The sequence below is a fragment of the Chiloscyllium punctatum genome, chromosome 5 (assembly GCF_047496795.1).
Source record: "Chiloscyllium punctatum isolate Juve2018m chromosome 5, sChiPun1.3, whole genome shotgun sequence".
In the NCBI taxonomy this organism is placed as follows: Eukaryota; Metazoa; Chordata; class Chondrichthyes; order Orectolobiformes; family Hemiscylliidae; genus Chiloscyllium; species Chiloscyllium punctatum.
Genome location: NC_092743.1, coordinates 73,766,477 through 73,794,006, shown reverse-complemented (window position 1 = coordinate 73,794,006; position 27,530 = coordinate 73,766,477). Strand labels below are relative to the sequence as shown.

The following is a 27,530-nucleotide window of genomic DNA, read 5'->3' as shown; positions in this document are numbered from 1 at the left end:
TGTAGGTTCTTTACACGGAATGTTGGGTGCATGAAATGCATTGCCAGCGGTGGTAGTAGAGTCAGAGACATTATGGACATTTAAGCGACTGCTGGACAAGCATACGGATGGCAGTAAATCGAGGGGTGTGTAGGTTAGGCTGATCTTAGATTAAGATAAATGCTCTGCACAACATCATGGGCTGAATGGCCTGTATTGTGCTATCCTGTTCTATGTTCTACATTCTACATCTAATAAAGGTAATTTGCATAATCTGCAGTTTCTGGAAATTGAATTAAATGTAACCCCATTGCAAATCTCAGAGGAAGAACTTGTGTTCAATAATATTAATAAATGAAAAGTATGAATGTGAGAATTCCTTATTTCATTCCAGGGAGTTATAGTGGAATCATGTCTGCCCAGTCTCCTCCAAAGCTGACCATAATAATGTTTGTGACACAATAGAAAAATGGTACCAAAGTTTAGGGCATCACTAATTGTCCCTGCCGATATGGGTGCACTGTTGGTTCACATGCAGCTGACAATATCACTGACAGGAGAACTTGACCCATTTTAATACTCCTTCTGTATCCAAGGTGACCATATGTGCAGGAAGTTTTCAACTGCAGCTCCTGACTAGTTACATGAAGTAGCTGGAACTCCCGATGGACTCACTATGAGAGCATCCACTTGCTGAGAACATCGTGGATAGCATATTTAGTGAGCTGGTCACACCACAAGTAAGGGCTACGCAGACAGAAAAGTGTTGTGTGTCCATCAGGAAGACAAGTGTGGGCAGGTAGTGCAGGAGTCCCCTGTAGTCATTCCCCTGTCAAAAGGTATACTGTTTGGAAGCTGCTTTTTTGGGAGAAGAGGGATTGCCTTTCAGGGAAAAGCAGCAACAGCCAAATTTGTGGCACTATGGTTGGTTCTGCTGCAAAGGAGAGCAGCACATCTGTTTGCAAAGCATGCACATTATGCTCCAGTGATATTTAGATCAGCAAATGTTCATTTTCTCAGTTCCCTTTTTATGTTATGGTAGCGGGAAGTTAGACCACATTGTTACTTTTGTCTTCAAAGTGGGTGTGTTTGGACGAATGAAACTTAAAATCTTTAGTACTGAAATGGCCACAAATCTTTCTAAAAATATTAAAGAATTCCAGAAACTACTTTTTAAATTTTTTTCTGCCTCAGTGTAAGATCTGCATTTGTTGCCCTTTTCTTTTACTTGAGAAGGTAGTTCCATATAATGTAATTCATGTAAGTGAAAGCACTCCAATAATATGGTTTGATTTTTACCCCAAAACAATAATAAAACAGTGACATATGTCCCATTCAAGCTGGAGGAGGACTTGGAGGTGCTTCAATTCATACACCTTCATCCTTGTTTTTCTACATGGCATTTTGAGAGGTCAGAATCATCCTAAATTATGGACAAGCAAGCAAGCTAACTAAAACAGAAATGCTCGAAAATTCTAAAATGGCATTCCTGCAAACTCTATAGAAATTTTAATATGGTTCCATGGGACGTTGCTTCACTGACAAGTCCATATGTTACCCATCCCTAATTTCCTTTAATTAAGGGGCTTGCTAAACTTGAGGGCAGTTGAGAGTAATCACAGGTGATTCAGTTTAAGGATGGCAGATTTCCTTCTATCAAGGATATTGGTGACTTAGTTTTACAACATTGATAGTTGTCTTGTTCATCATTCCAGGGGCTACCTTTATATTTCAAATAGTTCAATTATATTTCAATTAATAAATTTGAATTTAAATTCAGGTAAGATGGCAGTAGGTAGGGCTTCGGAGTCCAGGGTTCATCTACTTTTTTTTTGTTTCCTTTTACTTTTTCTTTTCTCTCTTTTATTTTAGTTATCACTTGTTGAAGAGCTTGGTCATGACGACGGCATTGGCAGTCGGTGAATGGGCCCATTTCGAACTGGTGTGCCCAGTACAGACTCATGGCGGTAGGCAAATGGGTCCAACTCAGACTAAAATATGCCCAGCGCCGACTCATTGCTGTTGGGTTGGAGGCTACTTTGGGTTCCCAACAGTATCTGCATCCAGCACAGAATCATGGAGGTGGCAGAGTCGAATTTGGGCTGGTGTAGTACTCAACAGCGTTGATGGTATCTGCATTAGTTAGGCCCAGTGAGGATTTAAGAGTGGCGAGGGCATTGGTGAAGGTGAGACAGCACTGAAGAGTGGTGAATTTTGTTCCAGTGGCTGTAGGGCAGCAAAGTGATGCTTGCCTGGCCACTAGGCTGATGGAGGAGGAATTAACAAGAAGGACTCTGAAGTTGACCTCTTTATCTTTATTTCTTCAATCTTCTGCCTTTATATTCCATATTTTAGTTTATTTTTCTGGGTTTTAAGATGGCGCTAGAGAGTGACGACAATATACAACACTTTTCATTGTATTTTTGTAAAAAAATACATGTGATAATAAATAAATGAAATCAAACTTCACAAGCTGCCCTGGCAAGATTTGAACCTCTGCTCCTAGCTCATTAGCTAGTAACATTACAGTTATGCCATTAACTCCACAAGCATAGAACCCCCACATTCTGTGCAGCTCTCTCAATTTATTGATTTCAAGGATTCTAAATGTCATAAAATTTTATGCTATTCTGGTTCCAAGATTTCACAGTCCTTGACTGACATGTCTGAACTGTCCTCAACTTTGTGAAACCATACAAAAAAAAAGTAACCTACTCGAACTGCTTAAGAGCATGGAGCTGATTTCCTTTCATTTAAACTAAGTATTCACCACCTTGCTCTTAAAATATTGCCTTTCTTTGAAGGGGTGGAGGGCATGGTTTTACTGATCCTCCAATTTCTTATGGCAACTTGATGCTTTCAAGGATCCACTGAAGACATAGAACATAGAACGGTACAGCATAATACAAGTCCTTCGGCCCTTGGTGTTGTGCCGATCTTTTATCCTACTCTAAAATCAAACTAATCTGCATGCATGGGATCTCTTGATGACAAATTTATCAAGGCTACTACCAATATGGTGTTAGACAGATCACTACTGAGCATAGATACGTTGCTGTCTGTTGTTCTACCAGGGCTGTTGTGGAGAAGACAATAGGCCTCCTGAAAATGAGTTTGTCATGCTTGGGTCAGTGCTAGGGAAGATCCTTGCAGTCCAGTCCAGAAAATGTAATGCATAATCCTAGCATGCTGTGTTCTGCACAACAGGAGCTGGCAAAGAGGAGATGTGATGGACCATGAAGAGCTGAGAGAGCAGCAGTAATCTTTCAAAGAGAAAGATCAGAACATCACCTTCAACATGACAAAGTGCTGAAACATTGGATAGAATAAGCCAGACAGGACTTAATTGACAACTACTTCTGATAAACATGATTTGGGTGAAGTAAGCATTCATTGACAAGTTTATTGTTGCTCGAAAGACAAGTCATCGTTGTTTGGTCCCAAAACAAATGCCGCTCTTTTCTGTTATTTATTCTTTATTTTTGTTTTTTTTCAATAAAAGTCAACTTTTTCAACTATTATATGGCATTCAGGCATAGATGGTTCAGACATTAAACAATCACACGATTTTATGCTGAGCTAAGCATTAGGGAAAGAGTAGCATTCCCGAAGACAGGGTTTTAACATGGTATGGCACTAAGGATGGGTAGCCTGTGTAGCTTGATTCATGTAGTTGTTGTTATTTGCAATGAAATGGCATCTGTGCCTTTGAAGCTAGAACATAGAACATAGAACATAGAACAATACAGCACAGAACAGGCCCTTCGGCCCACGATGTTGTGCCGAACTTCTAACCTAGATTAAGCACCCATCCATGTACCTATCCAAATGCCGCTTAAAGGTCGCCAATGATTCTGACTCTACCACTCCCACGGGCAGCGCATTCCATGCCCCACCACTCTCTGGGTAAAGAACCCACCCCTGACATCTCCCCTATACCTTCCACCCTTCATCTTAAATTTATGTCCCCTTGTAACACTCTGTTGTACCCGGGGAAAAAAGTTTCTGACTGTCTACTCTATCTATTCCTCTGATCATCTTACAAACCTCTATCAAGTCACCCCTCATCCTTCGCCGTTCCAACGGGAAAAGGCCGAGAACTCTCAACCTATCCTCGTACGACCTACTCTCCATTCCAGGCAACATCCTGGTAAATCTTCTCTGCACCCTCTCCAAAGCTTCCACATCTTTCCTAAAGTGAGGCGACCAGAACTGCACACAGTACTCCAACTGTGGCCTAACCAAAGTCCTGTACAGCTGCAACATCACTTCACGACTCTTGAATTCAATCCCTCTGCTAATGAACGATAATACACCATAGGCCTTCTTACAAACTCTATCCACCTGAGTGGCAACTTTCAAAGATCTATGTACATAGACCCCAAGATCCCTCTATTCCTCCACCTGACTAAGAACCCTACCATTAACCCTGTATTCCGCATTCTTATTTGTTCTTCCAAAATGGACAACCTCACACTTGGCAGGGTTGAACTCCATCTGCCACTCCTCAGCCCAGCTCTGCATCATATCTAAGTCCCTTTGCAAACGACAAATGCCCTCCTCACTTTCCACAACTCCACCTATCTTCGTATCATCAGCAAATTTACTGACCCACCCTTCGACTCCCTCATCCAAGTCATTAATAAAAATTACAAACAGCAGAGGACCCAGAACTGATCCCTGCGGAACTCCACTTGTAACCGGGCTCCAGGCTGAATATTTACCATCTACCACCACTCTCTGCCTTCGACCAGTTAGCCAGTTTTCTATCCAATTGGCCAAATTTCCCTCTATCCCATGCCTCCTGACTTTCCGCATAAGCCTACCATGGGGAACCTTATCAAATGCCTTACTAAAATCCATGTACACTACATCCACTGCTCTACCCTCATCCACATGCTTGGCCACCTCCTCGAAGAATTCAATAAGACTTGTAAGGCAAGACCTACCCTTCACAAATCCGTGCTGGCTGTCCCTAATCAAGCAGTGTCTTTCCAGATACTCGTAAATCCTATCCCTCAGTACCCTTTCCATTACTTTGCCTACCACAGAAGTAAGACTAACTGGCCTGTAATTCCCGGGGTTATCCCTATTCCCTTTTTTGAACAGGGGCACAACATTCGCCACAATCCAGTCCCCTGGTACCACCCCCGTTGCCAGTGAAGACGAGAAGATCATTGCCAACGGTACTGCAATTTCCTCTCTTGCTTCCCACATAATCCTAGGATATATCCCGTCAGGCCCGGGGGACTTGTCTATCCTCAAGTTGTTCAAAATGTCCAACACATCTTCCTTGCTAACAGGTATCTCTTCTAGCTTAACTAGAAGCTATTCTTTTTTTTCATTTCCCTCCCATTAGTTTCATCATCAATGAGTATTCGTGGCATCATTGGCATGGTCCACAGTGTGTTTTAAATATGGGACTGGCAGTGAAATCCTGTAAAATTCTCACAATGGCAAGTATTTCTGCCATGGATGGACACACAAGAACAAATGAGATTATGGAGAAAAGTCCTCCATGAAACTCTCCAAAATTAACACTTCTAAAATATTTGATAAAATTCAGACCGGGGTTTCTAAAGCTTTGGTTCCACACTTTTATTTGGCTAGCATTAGCAGTCTGTCGCAGATAAGAATCTAATCTTAAACTGAGTCTGTAGGTAGCTGTACAGACTGATGTGGTGTCTGCAGGCTGTGTTACACTTTGGCTAACACACCTTTTAAGCTTGTCACTTGTGTTGTCTTAATGCAAACTGAAAATAATCATAGAAATTCATCTGAGCACTACATATGAGTATAATAATAACACTGAAACGAGAAGATATTATAAGGGTAAACGAAAGCTTGATCAATACATGGAGGGGGGGGGAGAGATTCCAGATGGTTGGTATAATCGACAATAATGGGGCAAAGAGATGACGATGTGCTTGAAATCAAATAAAAGAGATGGGGAAGAGTCAGGCCATCATGGAACGTAAACAAAAAAAAAGGTAAAAATTTAAACTTAAAGCATTTTGGCTCCAACCTAAGGGCATAGGTGACAGTGGCCTTTAAGATAGCTAAAGCAGACTTATGCAGGATCCATAAAAGATCAGGTAGAAGGCAAAGGAAGATTTAAGAGTTATCAACTGCTTAATTTGGAACATTAAACTAGCACATCTCATTTGCACAATATGTTAACAGACAATACCTTTATGGACCAAGATCTCGTCTTTAAAAGTCAGTTAAGAGGTGAGAAATAGGTTGAGGCTGAATTGCCTATATAGCAGAAAAATGGCAAACCAGGGAAATGTTTTACATTTGATCCAAACCTCAGTTTTACTGAAAGAGTTTTGATGATCAAGATCTAGCACTTTTAATGTGAAATACTTTTCAGCAGCTTTGCAATTAAGAGAATCTTGCTTTTCTAATGGTTTAAATAACTTTCTGGAATCATGCTATATTTTAGGCTGGTTTCAACAGCCTAAAATACAACACTTACAATAGCGAATTTCCCAGGAGCACCGGGAAACCATTGCAAAATTCAAAGCCACTAAAAATTTAAAGCCAAGAAAATGCATTTGGTCCCTACCGAATGGAACATGCAGAAAAGAAAAATTAATAAGGGAAGGCAAACCATTGATGACATTCCCAGGATGCAAGGTTTGTTATTCCCTTTCTCTTCCATTTTAGTATTTGATAGAATTGATGACAGAATATAAATCAGTGAAATGCTGGAAACTCTGGAGAGTCTTTCACCTCCTGACTCTCCTGACCACTATCTACAAGAGCACAAGTCAGAAATGCAATGGGATATTCTCCATTTGTGTTGATGAGTGCAGTTTTAACAGCACTCAAGCAGCTTCATACATTCCAGCACAAAGTAGCCACTTTGATTCACACTCCATATCATGCCTTCAACAATCTGTCCCTCTACTGATACACAGGGTCAGCAGTGTGTATTATTTACAAGATGCACTGCAGCAACTCAAAGACTCCTTTGATAGCAACTTCTAAACCCATGATCTCTATCACTCAGAAGGATGAGGGCAGCAAATGCATAGGAACACCTCAACCTGCACTTTCCTTCTAAGCAGCACACCATTCTGACTTGGGAATATAATCACACAATCCCGAAACTCCCTCCCCAAAAGCACTGCAGATGTGCTGACACCATGTGGATTGCAATGATTCAACAAGATTGTTCACCACTGGCTTTTCAACAGTAATTAGTGATGGGCAACAAATTGTGGCCCAGCCAATGATGAACACATTCTGTAAAAGATCAAACAAGACAAAGGCAAAAATGCAGTGGAAGAAATGCAACTCAAAGGAAAATCTTCCCTGAAATTATCACTAGTCCAAGAGGCCCAAAGGTCTATTTAAAACACTATCTACAAGAAATTATTACACACGTTAATTTTGGAAAACATTATTTCAGAAACAAAATCAATATGAAAACCAAACAATGTGCAAAGCTTGCATGCACAATAATTTTATGAACACCCATTGATCGTAATTAATTCACTTTCACCATAAATATTTCACTTGGCATGCAGAATTTTGTTGTTAAATTATAATATACAAAAGCAACAGGAAAAGCATGTAAAAGAAGATTAAAATTTAAACAGATTCCCGTAAAGGTGTTGACCTAATTTGGAATGAAGGCCATTTCACTCATCACAATTCTGTCCACATAAGAGCAATGTTTCCTTTTTTAAAAATCAATTGCAGAAGTCTGGAAATGGGGAGTGTTACTGTGATACATTGACAAGTTCCAAGAAAATGAAAAAATGAAGTTATTTTCAAAGTCAAGAAGACCTCAGTAATGAGGAGATATTATCAGTGTCAAATGTTAAGTTAAAATTGGAAGATAAATCGAAGATTAATCTTCACAAATAATTGGGGTGTTCATTAGAATGGCAGGAACAAAAATATTGACATATTTAGGTGTAGTAAGGTGAGTTGAGAGATAGTACTCTTGATGGGGAAGAGAATGGATGTTATTAGACTTTTTTGGATGATGAATGAATTAAGATGTAACCTGGAATATAGCTACAAATGTAATGTAATTTAAATGGGTCATTGGTCTTGATATTTATGGAGATATAAAGGAGGAGCATGGTAGTATGGATGACACCTGGAAATCCTATTAGCATGGAAGTCATGCTAATGTCATCAGAAAAATGAAAAGTATAATTTCTGGGTTGAATCAACAATTGAAAGGGTGGATAACCATTGAAAAGTTATATATTCAGAGGACAGGAGGAGAAGAGGGAAAAGATGTTGCCAGGTCATAATGCAGAAGGCTGCAAACAATAAAAGGTTTCCCAAATGATGGAGGGAACACTTCTGTTCTCCCTGATTCTCAAATAGTATCTTAAAAATACTATCTTATTCAGCAAGAAGTTCCCATCTGAATGTACGTATGAAATATTTCTGGAGTCTGATGCCTGACCAGCAGCTGTTAAATTTGAAACAGGTTGCAGTGTAGGAGTTGGATTTGAATAGCATACAACAAGACATGACAGAAAGACAGGTTGTTCTGCTACAATGCGTGTTTCATTAATGCCAATTCACTGAAATGTGATTGGGTACATTGTTTCTAAAGTGCAAACTTTTAAATGTGTGTTGGCCTAACACAATTACATCGCTAACACTTTTAAGCGCTGTTTCTAAAGCGCAATTTTTCTATAATGCAGGGTTGCACAAGAATGCAACTATTGTGTTATAGAAGAACTACCTGTACACCTCACAACCTGCCAGTGTAAAATGTGTGATAAATGTATAAATGTCAATAAAATGTGGAGCCGGATAAAGCACAGCAGGTCAAGCTGCTTGGCGTGTTGTGCTTTCTCCAGCTTTACATTTTATTGACTGACTTTCCAGCATCTTTAATCCTCACTATCTCCATAAATGTATGAGAAGCTCATTTAGGTTGAATTTCACAATTCTACCTTCTCAGCCTTCTTACATGCTTCCGCTTTCTGCCATGAGGTTGGATTTAGGGGCCCAGGGTTGTTTTAATATTGATTCCACTATTTTGGGAAGAACAAGGAATGTCAACAAATGCAAATTCAGATCCAATAAATTAGACGTTGAAAGGAAAAGGAAAAAAAGGCATTGGTTTGCTATCTTTTGTAATTTTAGGACATCCCAAAGAACTTTGCAACCAATTATGTACCTTTGTTTGTGATGCATAATAAATATAGGAAAGCAATTTGAATTCTTTGTATGGAAGTTTTATGTGGCACTTAGAATTGTGCTTTAATGCAGCTTCTTCTATATACAATGACAAACTTATTTTCTTTGTTACATACCTGTGCGGAGAAATCAATCATTTTAGGTAATACAAGTCTTCTCCCTTCATCTGTCTTCAGGAAATCTAGCAAACTACCTGTGATTGTAATAAAAAAAGTACTTAGACAAATAATTTATTTTAAAGTAACAGAAAGGCTACAATAGATAAAATACAAAGTATTTCTTTAATTTACAACAGTAATGCAGTTCAACGATATCAGTAAATATTGTTATTTTAAAAGAAATGAACCCTAAAATAACAGCACATTTGAGGGCTTTTAAATGTAACTCTCTTTGAGAAGAGAATTCGTGCTTCCAATGATAATTTGACAATGATTTGGTTCGGGAATACGAAGCAGTTTTGATTTCTGATCCATTTTACATAATCAGGTGAAGAGTGAAATTCAGATTCTTTAAGTAAAGACGAGCAATAGAAAAGTCTTTTTTTGTAAGAAGCTACTTTTAGGCTGTCTACAGTTGGGGGGCAGTAGTCGGCAGGGGAGGGGAGGGCAGAAAGAGAGTGAATAATAAGGTAAAATGGAGCAGTCTCACATTAGTTGAGCTGCTTTGCTCTAATCTGAGCCACACAGCACCACTGGACAGGTACAATAACTTTGAATTCTTTACTATATGACAGATCATTCCTGAAGAAGGGCTTTTGCCCGAAACCTTGATTCTCCTGCTCCTTGGATGCTGCCTGGCCTGCTGTGTCTTTCCAGCACCACACTTTTCAATTATATGACAGATCATTCAATGGTTGATGATCTTATTCTGCAAAGTATTGCGATTAGATACAAATTAGGAAATACAATTTCTGTGAACAAAGATTTTCTTGTTCCTTTCAATAGTTTTACGAATCAGTTCCATCTGTTTATAAACTCTGAAGATATAATATATTGTAACAAAAGCAGAAATTGCTGGCAAATACAATGTATTGTACTTTATTATCATACATTTTTGGTAATGAATTATAGGTGGAACATTTTCTGAGATGGATTATTTAAGTTCAGTTTTACTACTTATTATTTGTATGCGCTCAAAACACACTCACTGCTCCTTATAAATCTTTGAAACAAAAAACGTTGAAGATGAATAAAAGGTAGAATGTGTAGCAAAATTCAATCTTGTATTTGAAAATACAAACAAATTTACCAAATCCACTGGGTTGTTTCATAGTAAGCCTTCTTTTCAAAGTGAAAATTTACCAAGTTTGATGTACACTTGAGATTAATGGGCTACTTATCATCCCCCCTAAATAAAAATATCGTACTTAATTCCAATGTTCACACTTACCATTGGCCATAAATTCTGCAATAATGTAAATTGGATCTCCTTTAGTGACTACTGCATAGAGTCGCACTAATCGGTCATGTAAGAGTTTCTTCATGAGGTTGGCTTCTTCAAGGAAGGCTTCCACGGACATGCTGCCTGGTTTCAAAGTTTTAACAGCTACTTTTGTAGTATTTTTGTAATAACCTAAATAAAACAGAACAGATAAAATAATGAAAGATGTTGATAAAGGAATTATGATTTATCAGTTCAATCAAGAAACCGCAAATCAGTTTAAGTTGATACTTCAGCATAAAATGTACACATTGAAGATAACAAAAAAAGGTTGAAGATGAATGAAAGGTAGAATGTGTAGAAAAGTTCAGTCCTGTATTTCAAAATACAAACAACAAATTTACCAAATCCACTGGATTGTTCCATAGTAAGCCTTCTTCTGAAACTGAAGATTAACCAGGTTTGACGTACGCTTGAGATTAATGGGCCACTTATCAACCCCAAATAAAAATACTGGACTTGATTCCAGTGTTCACACTGACCATTGGCCATAAATTCTGCCATAATGTAAATTGAATCTCCTTTAGTAACTACTGCATAGAGTCGCACTAATCAGCCATGTAAGTTTCTTCATGGGTAGTAGACAACAGAGATAAGGGAGACCACATCAAATTAATTTAACTCATCCATCCAAATGACAATCTTTCATCCTAACTCCCCAATACATCAGCCAACTCTTCAATGACTCCAAGAGTTTTCCATTTGCTTCCTTACCCGAATGTTGATCAGTATGCATTTGATCTAAATCTTCCTGATATCATTGATATGGACATTTACAGAAGAGAAGAAGAATGAAAGTGAAGATCTGAATACTGCTTAAATGTTGTTGAGAGTTTCTGACTCAACCATCCTTTTAGGCAATGAGCTCCAGACTTCTAACACTCTCTGGGTGAAAACAGTCGCTTAACTCCCCTCTTAGCACGCTAAATCTATGCACCCTAGTTATTGACTATTCTGTGTGGAAAAAAATACCTTCCTACCCACCTGTATATGCCTATTAATCTCTATCAGGTTCCCTTTCAACCTTCATTGCTCCAAGGAAAGCAATCCCAGCCTATTCAGTCCTTCCTTGGAACTCAAGATCCACCTGGCCAGGCAGCATCCTGGTATATCTTCTCTGCACCCTTTCTTTTACGAATATCATCCTTTCTTTAAATATAGTGATGGCAACATGAATAGACAAGAGATGCTAAGGAAGACCATATCAAACCAATTTAACCCAGTCATTCATATGATAATCTTACAGTCCAATCTCCCGCTTACATTGCAAGAATGTTATTTGAGTACCAGAGCATTGCTTTCCTTTCCTTGAACAAAATGTTGATTAGTATACATGCAACTAGAACTGCATGCAGCACTCCAATTGTAGCCTCGCGATTTATTTCAATTGCAACATATCCTCCATGCTCTTGCATTCCATACCACATCTACGCAATGTACATATCTAAATGCCATCTTAAACACCTTCTCTACCTGCTCTTCAGGGATCTTTGGATGTGCATGTGAATATCCTTCTGTTCTTCGGCACATTTCTGGCTGCTAACAAATATATTGTAACCTCTTGCATTGTTAAACTTCCCCAAGTGCATTACCTCACATTTTTGCAGGTTAAATTCCATGTGGTCAATTGACCAATCCATTGACATCCTCCTAACATATGGCTATCCTTCTCACTCTTTACTAGCTTACCACTTTTTGTGTCATTCACAAATATACTTTATCTTGATCATATTTTCTGCATTTAACTCCAAATCATTAATGTATACGACAAACAGTAAGGGTCCAAGCTGTGAGTCCTGCAGAATTCCAGTGGAAAAAGCTTCCAGTCATGGAAATATCCCTCCACCGTCACTCTCTGGTTCTTGCCTTTGACCTAATTTTGCATCTAACTGCTTCTTTGCCTTGGATCTCCTGAGCTTTTATTTTCTTGACTAGTCTGTCATGAGAAACTTTTTCAAAAGCCTTGCTGAACTCCATGGAGACCACGTGAAATGTATTACCCTCATCAACACTTCTGATTACCTCCTCAGAAAAATTGCTTAATTTGTCAAACATTATCTTATCTTAACAAATCCATGATGACTATCCAGGATTAATCTCCATCTCTCCAACTGCAGATATATTTTATCCCATAAAATTCTAATGACATCCCCACCATTAAGGTGAGACTTAGCGGTCTAAAATTTCCAGATTTATCCCTTCTTTCCGTTTGATAATAAATAACCAAATAAAACTTTTATTTTAACAGGGTTAACCTTTATCTTTTTTTCCCTGGTATCCAAGTTACTATGAATTGTATCATTCTAATCTTCATCCTCTGGCCTGTGTAGACAATGGCTTATTATCTTGATTCATTGATCTTTTAAAAATTTGCTTTTATACCATTTCTATTACTGGTATGATTTTCTTAGCTGTTGCTGATCAAAGCACAACTGTATTCAAGATCCAATTTGGTTCCAATTCTATACACTTTTAACATGATGTTTTCTTACTTTTACTCAATGAATTCAGCAATATAAATAACCTTAACTCTATTGCAGCAATAACAACATTGTGTAACATATTGGACTCTTTATTAACCTTAATAATTTTGAATGATAATCTGTGTTCCTTTGGCCCTGGATATTAAGTGCTAGTAATGGTTCTGATGCCATATAATTCATAATCCAGTTTCATAATTTGTTTCTTTTCCACTACCATCTCTCTTGCACCATCATTCCTAATAGCATTTAACCTCTGATGCTTTCTGCCCCATCACAGACCTTTCCTCTTTCCCTGATTGTATACTTTAAAGCTTTTCCATCTCCAGTGATTTCTGGTTCTGATGAAAAAGTTATAAATTGAATGTCTTTCTATGATTTATATCCACAATTGCTGCCTGACTGTTAAGTATTTCAAGAAATGTAATTACCTTCACCAGTGACTGTTTTACCTGCTTGTTACTGAGTCTAGAGCCATTTAAGACTGAGATAATGAAAAGGGTATTGAACCTATGGAATTCTCTACTAGGGAAGGCTACGTTGGTCAAGTCACTAAATATATCCAGCAGAGAGACAGGTTCATTTTTCAGATTTTAATGTCATTAAATAATAAGGTGAGAAAGTGGGAATATGGCACTGAGAGCGGGGATCAGCCTCAATTATATTGCATGGTGAAGGCAAAATGGCCTACCCTTGCTCCTAGTTTCAATGTTTGTAATAATGTCCCAAAAACCAAATAGACAGATTACTTCTGGATTGCCTTAGCTGCTGTGATGGAATTTGTTATAGCTGAAAATGTGAGCAGTGTTTTAAGAGCTGGTAGTTGGATAGAATTTGACCTGAAGCCTCTTTGGAGGGACAAAAACTCAATGAAAAGATTTTTTTTAGGTCTGTCATTACAATTTCGACTAGATAGCAAAAAAATTCAATGAAGAGAAATTTAGTTATAATGACACTGAGTTAAAACAGCATGGTGGAGATGTGCACTCTATTGGATACACACTTTTCACTTGTTTAGCATCATGTTTATTTTGTTTTATTATCACTGGATTTTGACTAAATGTGTGTCAAATCAACCTTCATGCCCAAGCCTCTTTCTGTCTCAGTTATTATTACCATCCATGAAATATATTTGTGACATCCAGTTTTCTACTAGTTTAGAACATAGAACAAAGAAAAGTATAGCACAGAACAGGCCTTTTGGCCCATGATGTTGAGCCGAGACTTAATCCTAATGTAAAGTATAGTAACTTAACCTATGCACCCCTCAACTCACTGCTATCCATGTGCATGTTCAGCAATCGCTTAAATGTCCCCAATGACTTTGCTTCCACCACCTCAACTGGCAACGCATTCCATGCATTCACAACTTTTTGTGTAAAGAACCTACCTCTGACATCTCCTTTATACCTTCCTCCTAATATCTTCAAACTATAACTTCTCATACCAGTCAATCCTGCACTGGGGAAAAGTCTCTGGCTATTGACTATCTATTCCTCTCATTATTTTGTACACCTTGATCAGGTCTCCTCTCTTCCTCTTTCTCTCCAGAAAGAAAAGTCCAAGCTTATTCAACCTTTCTTCATACAGCAAGCCATCCAGTCCAGGCAGCATCCTGGTAAACCTTCTTTGCACCCTCTCCAAAGCCTCTGTATCTTTCCTATATTAGGGCGACCAGAACTGGGCACAATGCTCCAAGTGTGGTCTCACCACGGACTTGTAGAGCTGCCGCAAAACCTTGTGGCTCTTAAACTTGATACCCATGTAAATGAAAGCCAAAACATCATATACTTTCTTAACAACCCTATTCACTTGGGTGGCAAATTTGAGGGATCTATGTACTTGCACACCCAGATCCCTCTGTTCCTCCACACTGCCAAGAATCCGGTCTTTAATCCTATATTCAGCATTCGAGTTCGACCTTCCAAAATGCACCACTTTGCATTTTTTTTAGATTAGATTCCCTACAGTGTGAAAACAGGCCCTTCAGCCCAACTAAGTCCACACCAACCCTCTGAAGAGTAATCCACCAAAACCCATTTCCTTCTGACTAATGCACCTAACACTATGGGAAATTTAGCATAGCCAATTTACCTGACCTGTACATCTTTGGGCTATGGGAGGAAACCGGAGCACCTGGAGGAAACCCACACAGAATACGGGGAGAATGTGCAAACTCACCCGAGGCTGGAATCGAACCTGGGACCCTGGTGCTGTGAGGCAGCAGTGCTAACCACTGAACCAACGTGCCACCCCGGTTATCCAGGTTGAACTCCATCTGCCATTTCTCAGCCCAGCTCTGCATCCTGTCTATGTTGCGCTGCAGCCTGCAGTAGCCCTCTATACTATCGACGACACCTCCAACCTTTGTGTCATCTGCAAATTTACTAACCCATCCCTCAACCTCCTCAGCCAAGTAATTTATAAAAACTACAAAGAGCAGAGGCTCAAGAACAGAGCCCTGCGGGATCCCACTCAAAACTGACCTCCCGGCAGGATGTTTCCCATCTACAAGCACTTTCTGCCTTCTGTCAGCCAGCCAGTTCTGAATCCAGATAGCCAAATCTTCCTGTATCCCATACTTCCTGACTTTATGAATGAGCCTACCATGGAGAAATCAAATGCCTTGCTGAAGTCCATATACACCACATCCACTGCTCGACCGTCATCCACCTGTCTTGACACCTCCTCAAAGAACTCAATAAGATTTGTGAGGCATGACTTGCCCCTCACAAAGCCATGCTGACTGCCTTTAATCACACTATGCTTTGCCAAATAGTCATAAATCCTATCCCTCAGAATTCTTTACACAACTTTGCTGACCACAGATGTACGACTGACTGGTCTGTAATTGCCAGGGATTTCCCTATTACCCTTCTTGAAAAGTGGAACAACATTCGCCTCCTTCCAATCCTCCGGTACGACTCCCATGGAAAGTGAGGATGCAAATATCCTCGCCAGTGGCTTAGAAACCTTTCTCGCTTCCTGGAGCAGCCTAGGCTAAATCTGGTCTGGCCCTGAGCACATCCACTTCATCAATCTTGATCTGGTCAAGACTGTATCCCAGCTCCTCTAAGTTTTCATTTATAACAAGTTCCCTTTCCTTGGTGAAAACCAAAGCAAAAAATTCATTTAGGGCTTCCCCTATCTGCTCTGATTTCATGCACAAGATCCTCCGCTATCCCTGATCAGCCCTACCTTCTCCCTGAGCATTCTCTTATCCCTCACATATGAGTAAAATGCCTTTGGCTTCTCCCTAGTCAGTCTTGCCAAGCCTTTCTCGTGCCACCCCCCACTTCCCCCCCCCCCCCGGCTCTTCTCAGTCCATTTCTGAGCTCCTTTCTAGCAAGCCTGTAATCCTGTAAAGCTGTGCTAGATCCTTGCTTCCTCCACCTTATGTAAGCTGCCTTCTTCCTTTTGACGAGAGGTTCCTCTGTCCTCATCATCCAAGGTTCCTTAATCACCCTTCTTACCTGTCTCAGAGGAACAAATTTGTGCATCACTCGCAACAACTGTTCCTTAAATAGTCTCCACATGTCTGCTGTGGAACAATTGCTCCCAGTCTGTACTTCCCAACTCCTGTCTGATAGCGTCATAATTTCCTTTTCCCCAATTAAATATTTTCCTTCGGTAACTGCTCCTTTTACTCTCCAAGGCTATGCTAAATGTGAAGCAGTTGTGATCACTTTCACCAAAGTGCTCTCCCACCACGAGATCTGACACCTGTCCTGGCTTGTTGCCGAGCACCAAATCCAAAATGGCTTCCCCCCTCGTTGGTCTGTCCACATACTGAGTAAGGAAACCCTCCTGAACACACCTGACAAAAACAGCTCCATCCAAACCATCCGCACTTAGGAAGTTCCAGTCAATATTGGGAAAGTTGAAATCACTCATAACAACAAACCTGCTACTTTTGCATTTTTCCAGAATCTGCCTACCTATGAGATCTTCAATCTCTCTACTGCTATTAGGTGGTCTGTAGAAACCCCCCAATACGGTGGCTGTTCCCTTGCTGTTCCCAAGTTTCACCCATACTGACTCAGTAGACAAATCTTACTCAACAACCTTCATTTCTGTAGCTGTGATGCACTCTCTGATGAGCAATACTACACCCCCTCCTTGTTTTCCACCCTCCCCGTTCTTTTTAAATGTTCTAAACCCTGGAACATCAAGCAACCATTCCTGCCCCTGTGAAACCCATGTCTCCGTTATGACCACAACATCATAGCCCCAAGTACTGATCCATGCACTAAGTTTGTTACTCTTATTCCGGACACTCCTTGCATTAAAGCAGACACACTTTAACCGATCCCTTTGTTTCATCGTGTGAGAAACCTTCCTGATAGATTCAATATATCCTATCATTGTCCTGTCTGCAACTGACCCCCTCTCAGACAATTCCCACACCCCTGCCAAACTAATTTAAACCCTCCCAAATTGCACGAGCAAATTTCCCACCCAGGACATTTGTACCCCTCCAGTTCAGGTGCAACCTGTCCTTCATGTACAGGTCCCACCTTCCCCAGAAGGTAACCCTAGGTAACTGAAGCCCTCCCTCCTGCACCAGCCTCGCAGCCACGTGTTAAGCTGCATTTGCTGACTGTTCCTCCTCTCATTATCTTGTGGCACTGGTAGCAAAGCTGAGATCACTACTCTATTTGTCCTGCTCTTCAGCTTCCAATCTAACTCTCTGCAGTCACTTTTCAGATCCTCAATCCCTTTCCTGGCTAAAGTATTGGTGCCAATATGTACCACAATTTCTGGCTGCTCACCCTCCCCCTTCAGAATCTTGTAAACCCGATTGGCGACATCCCGGACCCTGACACCAGGGAGGCAACATACCTTCCCGGAGTCCCGTTCCTGATCACAAAATCTCCTATTAATCCATCTAACTATTGAGTCCTCTACCACTAGTGCTTTTCTATTTCCCCCCATTCCCTTCTGAGCCACAGTGCCAGGATCAGTGACAGAGACCTGACAACTATGGCTTTTCCCTGATAGGCTGTCCCCGCCAGCAGTATCCAAAATGGTATAGAACATAGAACATAGAACATAGAACAATACAGCACAGAACAGGCCCTTCGGCCCACGATGTTGTGCCGCACTTCTATCCTAGATTAAGCACCCATCCATGTACCTATCCAAATGCCACTTAAAGGTCGCCAATGATTCTGACTCTACCACTCCCTCGGGCAGCGCATTCCATGCCCCCACCACTCTCTGGGTAAAGAACCCACCCCTGACATCTCCCCTATACCTTCCACCCTTCACCTTAAATTTATGTCCCCTTGTAACACTCTGTTGTACCCGGGGAAAAAGTTTCTGACTGTCTACTCTATCTATTCCTCTGATCATCTTATAAACCTCTATCAAGTCACCCCTCATCCTTCGCCGTTCCAACGAGAAAAGGCCGAGAACTCTCAACCTATCCTCGTACGACCTACTCTCCATTCCAGGCAACATCCTGGTAAATCTTCTCTGCACCCTCTCCAAAGCTTCCACATCTTTCCTAAAGTGAGGCGACCAGAACTGCACACAGTACTCCAAATGTGGCCTAACCAAAGTCCTGTACAGCTGCAACATCACCTCACGACTCTTGAATTCAATCCCTCTGCTAATGAACGATAATACTCCATAGGCCTTCTTACAAACTCTATCCACCTGAGTGGCAACTTTCAAAGATCTATGTACATAGACCCCAAGATCCCTCTGTTCCTCCACCTGACCAAGAACCCTACCATTAACCCTGTATTCCGCATTCTTATTTGTTCTTCCAAAATGGACAACCTCACACTTGGCAGGGTTGAACTCCATCTGCCACTCCTCAGCCCAGCTCTGCATCATATCTAAGTCCCTCTGCAGCCGACAACAGCCCTCCTCACTGTCCACAACTCCACCTATCTTTGTATCATCTGCAAATTTACTGACCCACCCTTCGACTCCCTCCTCTAAGTCATTAATAAAAATTACAAACAGCAGAGGACCCAGAACTGATCCCTGCGGAACTCCACTTGTAACTGGACTCCATGCTGAATATTTACCATCTACCACCACTCTCTGACTTCGACCGGTTAGCCAGTTTTCTATCCAATTGGCCAAATTTCCCTCTATCCCATGCCTCCTGGTATATTTATTGCTGAGGGAAACGGCCACAGGGGATCCCTGCTCTGACTGTCAGTTCCCTCTCCTCCCCCTGATTGTAACCCAGCTGTTCTTACCCTGTGTCTGGGGAGTGACCACCTCCCTGTACATCCTCTCAATATCCCCCCAGTCTTCCGGATGATCCATAGTTCATCCAGCTCCAGCTCCAGTTCCCTAATTCGGTTTTCGAGGAGCTGGACTTGGGTGCACTTCCTGGAGACGTAACTGACAGAGACATGTGAAGTATCTCTCATCTGTCACACTCTGCAGGAGGAACATGCAACTGCCCTAACATCCATATCCCGCTACTCTGAAAGCCTGCACAGGACTAAACAAAGAAAGAGAAGAAAAAAAGAAAAACCTGAAAACTTACCTAGTTTACAGACTCTTAGTAAGGTTAGAGGAGGGACCCCATGGTGTAGGATCTTGGGTTTAGATCTCACCCACTTAAAAACTTCCCAGAAGTCCTTCGCTCCTCCCTAGCACCTCTCGGCAAGAATGCATTATACATGCTCAGTTGCAGATTCTATTCAATTTGTTTTGTAGATCCCTGGTTATTCTGTTTATTTTGACAACCCCACCTCCAGGTTAAATTTAATTTGTGTATTAGAGTTTGCATTGTAATTCAATGTTTAAATTATTAATTATAGATCAGGAACAATAAATACTCCAAACACAACACCATTAACTTCATTCATTCAGTTTATTCCTTATCCTTAACCAAGTTTTACTTTGAACCTCCACATATTTCAGATTTGTAACATCCTTTTCTAAGGAATTTTATCAAAGGCATTGAAATCTGCGAACAAATGCTAGATGGTTTCCAATATCCACACGTATCTCTTCCTTGAGAAAAATCAAGGAATGTAAAAACAGACAATCCAAGCCAACTAAAATTATGTCATTCTCTATTCACTGGATTACCTTTTGTACAGTTATGATCCAAAATTTTCTCCTAATTATTGGTAAGGAAGTAGGTGCTGTCATTATAAGGGGGACAGGGTTATGCCATTGAGGGTATGGAAGAGATTTACATAGATATTACCAGGATAGAAGAATTTAATGAGGAAAGACTGAATAGACTGGAGTAGTTCTTCCTGAGAGGGTTTTAGCCTCTGGAAGCTGAGGGGGAATTTAATAAAAGTATGTAAATGAGGGTCGTAGCTGGCGAGGATAGGAAAAATCTATTTCGGTTAGCAAAAAGGTCATTAACCAATGAACATAGATTTAAAGTAAAGGGTAGAAAAAGTAGAGGGAAATAAAGATGCACGTTTTTCACATAAATGGCACTTAGGGGTCTGAAAATCCTTGCCTAAAAAGGTGATGGATGCAGAAACTGTCAAAATAATTTTGGTATGCTGTTGGATGTGCCAGAACTGTAAATCAAGAATAAACGGTGTTTAGATTGGCTAGCTTTTTTGAGATGACAAATATATAATTAGTTCAATGGCCTCCTTTAGTACAATAAATCTTTTTCAGATTCAGAGCTTCTATTTTCAGTTTGTCTTTGATTTCAACCCAAGTATCCAATAATATTTCTCACTCTTCTTTGACCCCTGTTTGCTATGAGTTAAAGGATTTCATGCAGTTGGCCTTTAGATTTCAAACTATACTAAACTTTAATTCCCTTTGCATTTTACTCTTGGATATACAATTTCCTTGCAAGGTTGATTGTTTCAAACTTAAATTCTACCTGCCTTCTGCTGAATCAGGAATAAGTAACTCCCTGCTTTCAATGTATTTTAGCTCTTTACACATACTTTCACTGCTGATTTGAGTATAAAACCTTTGTACATTAGTTAAGTATAATTAACATTATAATTTGTGATTGATGTAAAAGATCAAAAGCTGATTAAAATTAGAATAACCTGTCAATTACTTGTGAGTCAAAAGCTTGGAAGAAAGTTAAAGATTGGATACCAGTTAAAGTGGGTATAGAGATTGTGATTTGGGACATCTCTATGCCTATTTCAGTGAAGATGAAATTCAAAGTTCTTTTCAAAAGATTAGACATTTGTTTTATTATTGTGTCCATTTTGTAACAAATGATGAATATTGTAATCTGACTGCCTCAGATTAGCAAGTTAAAAAAAGCTAATTTGACACTACTGCACAGGAGTGCTTGGACAATATCCTTTCTTCATCTTTAATTATTTGACTGAAGACCTTATATGTTGAGCAATGCACATTTCATGGTCGCAATGTGTCCATTGACACTATCTCTGCTCATCAGGGGACCGAGCGGTATTGCACTGTTGGTACTTTATGCAGCCAGCCTTCTTTATTGGATGCCTTCCCACCTTAAAGAGGAGTAACACTGCATAACAGGAAAATACTGCGTGCCCAACAGCATTTTAAGTCTACCTACGGCATATGGACTGCTAGTATTATTCCTGAAACTACAGCATGGACAATGCAACCACTGCAGTGAAGGGACTCTGAGGTCTTAGATTCAATACTGGAAACCTTATGGAAGCCACACTTCCATGATGAGCCTGGATTCCCTCAAGGATCACCCTCAGGAGGGACTTGGAGCAGCTGCAGAAGAAGGTCAACTTCTCAAGTCTGGACCTCGTTGAACACCACAGGATGTCTAGTAAACTCATGTAGATAGTAAAGGTCAGTGAATGCAACTTCATATAATATCTCCCACCCATGGCTCTATTTGCCTCTTGCTCTAATGATCCTTAGACATCACCTTCCAAACCCATGACCACTTCCATATAGAAGGTCAAGGGAAGCAGGTACATGGGAACAATATCGCGTACAAGTTCCTCTCCAAGCCAGTCATCATTCTGACTTGCAAATATATCACCCCTCCCACTATTGGTCAAAATCTTGAAATTCTCTCCCTAACAGCATTGTGAATCTACCTGCAGCGGTTCAATAAGGCAGCTCATCACCATCTTCTCAAGGGCAACTAGGGATGGACAATAAATACTGGCCAGCCAGCGTTGCCCACATACCATGAGAAAATATAAAAAAGGGCATCTTGCCTCCTAAACCATCCCCTCTCCCTCACTTCAGCTGCCCCTTCCAATCCCTGCTGTCAGATCCCCAAGAATTTCTAATTGCCCAATAACAATCATGTCCAAGATTGAGGAGGAAAGAAAGCAACATCATACATTTGAACCCAAACCATCATACAGTCCATGCAGGCACCAGCTCAGAATTCAAACTGCATGTACTTTTGAGGTGAGTATTGCAGCATGAATACTGCATTATTATTTCAATAATGCATCCTCCCCTTGAGAATTGTACACATATTCAGATCTCTAAAACTATGGAAACAAAGTTTTAATGGTGAAACTTCATCAAATTTATACTGTAAGTACTTTCAATGCATTATAAGAAGCTACATAAAAGAAGTAAACCTTTGTGAATATGCAGTGGTTTACAAATATGAATACAAGGAAGTCACCCAAGCGTTAGGTCTCAGATTTGCCAAGCAAATCTATGTAAATAATAAGCTACATTATGCAGGTTGCAGGAACTGCACTATCATTATCCCCCAATATCAACATTCCTGAGGAAGATCAGAAATTCAACTGGACTCACCATATAAATACAACGGCTACAAGAATAGGTCGGAAGCTAGGAATACTGCAGCAAATAACTCACCTCCTGGATCCCCAGTGCCTGCCCACAAGACACAAGTCAGGAGTGTGATGGAATACTCCCCCATTTGGCTGGATGAGTGTATCTCCAACAACAACCAAGAAGCTTGAGACCATCCAGGACAAAGCAACCCATTTCATTGGTACCATATCTACAAACATTCTTGTCACTCCATCACTGACACAGTGGCAGCAGTGTGTAGCATTTAGAAGATGCACTGCAGTAATTCACCAAGGCTCCTTAGACAACACCTTCCAAACCCAGGATCACTACCGTCTAGAAGGATAAGAATAGCAGATACATGGAAAATCCATCACCACCTGTAAGTTATCCTCCAAGCCACTTAATATCCAGACTTGAAAATATATGACCATTCCTACAGTGTCACTGGGTCAAATCCTGGAATTTCCTCCCCAACAGTATTATAGAACATAGAAGAATACAGCGCAGTACAGGCCCTTCGGCCCTCGGTGTTGCACCGATCCAAGCCCACCTAACCTACACTAGCCCACTATCCTCCATATGCCTATCTAATGCCTGTTTAAATGCCCATAAAGAGGGAGAGTCCACCACTGCTACTGGCAGGGCATTCCATGAACTCACGACTCGCTGAATAAAGAATCTACCCCTAACATCTGTCCTATACCTACCACCCCTTAATTTAAAGCTATGCCCCCTCGTAATAGCTGACTCCATACGCGGAAAAAGGTTCTCATGGTCAACCCTATCTAAACCCCTAATCATCTTGTACACCTCTATCAAGTCACCCCTAAACCTTCTTTTCCCCAAGTGCCTCAGCCTTTCCTCATACGATCTTCCTACCATACCAGGCAACATCCTGGTAAACCTCCTCTGCACCCGTTCCAGTGCCTCCACATCCTTCCTATAGTATGGCGACCAAATCTGCACACTATACTCCAGATGCGGCCGCACCAGAGTCTCATACAACTGCGACATGACCTCAGGACTCTGGAACTCAATTCCTCTACCAATAAAAGCCAGTACGCCATATGCCTTCTTCACCGCACTATTTACCTGGGTGGCAACTTTCAGAGATCTGTGTACATGGACACCAAGATCCCTCTGCTCATCCACACTACCAAGTATCCAACCATTAGCCCAGTACTCCATCTTTTTGTTACTCATACCAAAGTGAATCACCTCACACTTACCCACATTGAACTTCATTTGCCACCTTTCTGCCCAGCTCTGCAGCTTATCTATAACCCGCTGTAATCTGCCACATCTTTCCTCACTGTCAACAACTCCACCGACTTTCGTATCATCCGCAAACTTGCTCACCCAACCTTCTAGCCCCTCCTCCAGGTCATTTATAAAAATGACAAACAGCAATGGTCCCAAAACAGATCCTTGCAGAACACGTCTAGTAACTACGCTCCAAGATGAACCTTTACCATCAACTACTACCCTCTGTCTTCTTTCAGCCAGCCAATTCCTAATCCAAACCTCCAACTCACCCTCAATGCCATACTTCCGTATTTTTTGCAGTAGCCTACCGTGAGGAACCTTATCAAACGCCTTACTAAAATCCATATACACCACATCTACCGCTTTACCCTCGTCCATCTCCTTAGTCACCTTAGCATTGTAAGTCTACCTACAGCACATGGACAGCAATAGTTCAAGATGACAGCTTGCCACCATATTTTCAAAGGGAAGAGTAATAAATGTTGGACCAGCCAGCAATGCCCACATCCCACAAGCAAATTTAAAAAAAAAGAACATTTGAAAAAAAATACTTGGATAGGAATATCCTGGTCATATTGGAGTTTGATTTTGAGGGATTCAAGACAAGTCAGTTATTACAAATTTTATTGAATTATCCTTCTGGGAAATACATGACCTGATTTAAGTAGTTTTCAAACTTTGTGAAAATGTTATTAAATATGTAAACAAAATAAGAAAAGTCATCCAGCTGGGATGAGAATGGACTCTAATCTTTGCTAAAACTCACTTGGAGTCTTATTCTCATATTTTACCTCTTAGATGTTACGTACAAGAGTATAATCTATGATATTTGCCATAATGTAATGTGATTTTGTAAAGTTGTTTTTCGTTCGAAGACAGTAATTGAGGAGTTTGAGACAGTGCTGTTAAGTTAGACAAGGCAAAGAGAATATTATGGGAGAGACACAATTATTATAAGGAGAGCTGCAGTTCACATCATGGAATTGAACCTTCTTAATTCCAAGCCGTAAAAGTTATTGCTTGTCTCTATATCCTTTTGATCTTCAGAGCAGCTAATTGAAGGATCATGAACATTTAACTGGCTCAAGTGGGCTGCAGTCAGGTCAGAGGGCAGGGATGCTAGACTTGCCAACTATCTGAAGCTGAGGTTTCACGTGAGTACTGCTATTCTATTCTTCCTTATTTTGATAAAAGGACTTAGTTGAGGACTTTAATATGGCAGTACAGACAGTACTTAAAGAAAATGGACTGTGCAATGCTGGATGCATAGGCTAGCTGCCAGGTAGCCTCCGATGACAAATTATGTTGCCCACAACAGGTCCTTCTTCTTATAGTCCTTCAGTACAATTTGCCGGCAAACAGCAATTAAAAGCAGGGTAGAATTAATTTTTAAAATTAATTTACAGGATGAGGGTGTCACTGACTAGGCCAGCATTTATTGCCTATTCAGGGGGGCAATTAACAGTCAAACACATTGCTGTGAATCTGGAATCAAATGTCATCCTGACATTTGATTCACTAAATGACTTTAGTGAATCAGATCAGTTTTTCCTAACAATGGATTCATGTTCACCATTAAACGCTTAATTCTAGATTTCTATTTAATTCAAATTCCACAGTCTGCTGTGGCGGTATTTGAATCTGGGTCACCATAATATTACCTGGGTCTATGGATTAACAGCTGAAAATGTGTTGCTGGAAAAGTGCAGCAGGTCAGGCAGCATCCAAGGAACAGGAGAATCGACGTTTCGGGCATAAGCCCTTCCTCAGGAAAAGCTTATGCCCGAAACGTCGATTCTCCTGTTCCTTGGATGCTGCCTGACCTGCTGCACTTTTCCAGCAACACATTTTCAGCTCTGATCTCCAGCATCTGCAGTCCTCACTTTCCCCTCTATGGATTAACAGTCTGGCAATTGTACCACTAGGCCAAGGCTTTCCTGCACCCATATCTGCACTGTGTGGTGTTCAATATTCAGAGTTCATTGATAATTGATTTCATGGTCAGAGTCTCAAATTTACAAGTCAGCGATTTAACTACCATGACAAGCCAACTGGGGCCAATTACACGTGCTATGTGTTCCATGTGGAGACTTCCGTACACTTCATGCATTATGGATAAACTTGTGTGCAAGAAGTGCCACGTTTCCCTTCACTCAAGCCCAAGTCTCATTTGTTACAGGGCACCATAATCCTGCAGCAACAGATATGGACCATAGTGGTGGTTGGTGAATGAATGAGGTCGCCAGCAGAGTAGGAGGAAGGCACATGTATTGCAGGAAATTCCCAAAACAGTGCCATTCACGAGTAGTGTCCAGTTTTGGATACTCAGCAGGGATGTCTATTCCATGGAGAAATATGATGAGAATTCAACTTCAAGAAATTTAACTGTATGCAGGGGAAATGAAAGGTTGAAAATTCAGTGTTACATCAGATTTGATAGTTCGGGGATAGGTAAGCACTTCCATGACCACAATTCTGATTCCCAAATAATATGCTACGTCCTTTGTGCCAGAGTAAGGAATATCACTGAATGGCAACAGGATAATCTGAGTGAAGGAGGGGAATAAACGACACAGGTAGAAATGTTAATAAGCATCTTTAGGCATTTTAAGGAAGGAAAGAGATTTTAAAACAACATCTCAAAGTCAGCAATCTAATGATTAATCCCAAATTCACACATTGATAAATATAAAAATAGGAATATAGTATAGATGAATGTGTGGTTAGAAAAGTGGCACAAGAGGAACATTTCAAATTCTTGAGTTTTGGGTATTAAAACAAGATGGACACATTGACCATGTAAATAAAACCAAGACCAAAAAGAAGGAAGGAACAACTCAGGAGTGAAGAGCAACTTGCAGCCATTACCTCAGTCACTGCACATTATTTGAAGGTTAGCCATGATGTGGGAGAGGTGGTATTAGACTAGCATGGACAAAGTTAAAGATCACACAACACCAGGTTATAGTCCAACAGGTTTATTTGGAAGCATTAGCTTTTGGAGCAATGCTCCTTCATCAGGTAGTTGTGAATCAGGACCATAAGACACAGAATGTATTGCAATAGATTACAGTGTCATGCAACTGAAATGATATGATTAGATTCCCTACAGTGTGGAAACAGGCTCTGCAGCCCAACAAGTCCACACCGAGCCTCCGAAGAGTAACCCACCCAGACCCATTTCCCTCTGACTAACACACCTAACACTATGGGCAATTTAGCATGGCCAATCTACCTGACCTGCACATGTTTTGGACTGTGGGAGGAAACCGGAGCACCCAGAGGAAACCCACGCAGACACGGGGACAATGTGCAAACTCCACACAGAGAGTCGCCTGAGGCTGGAATGGAATCTGGGACCCTGGTGCTGTGAGACAGCAGTGCTAATCACTGAGCCAACATGCCGCCCTATATTGAACAAACCTAAATTGTTGTTAAGTGTTTCATCTTTTAGAATAGTTTGTAGGTTTTGGTTCATTA

General features: G+C 40.6%; 1 protein-coding gene across 2 annotated transcripts in view; it reads right to left on the bottom strand.

Annotated features, from left to right (window-relative positions):
* lyn (LYN proto-oncogene, Src family tyrosine kinase) overlaps positions 1-27,530 on the bottom strand; it is a 119,797-nt gene that overhangs the window by 30,699 nt on the left and 61,568 nt on the right. For both annotated transcript variants that reach the window (XM_072570555.1, XM_072570556.1), the window contains exons 10-11: positions 10,552-10,734; positions 9,279-9,355 (exon numbers count right to left, since the gene is read on the bottom strand). In XM_072570555.1, coding sequence (XP_072426656.1) covers positions 9,279-9,355; positions 10,552-10,734 — 260 coding nt within the window. The remainder of the gene's footprint in view (positions 1-9,278; positions 9,356-10,551; positions 10,735-27,530) is intronic.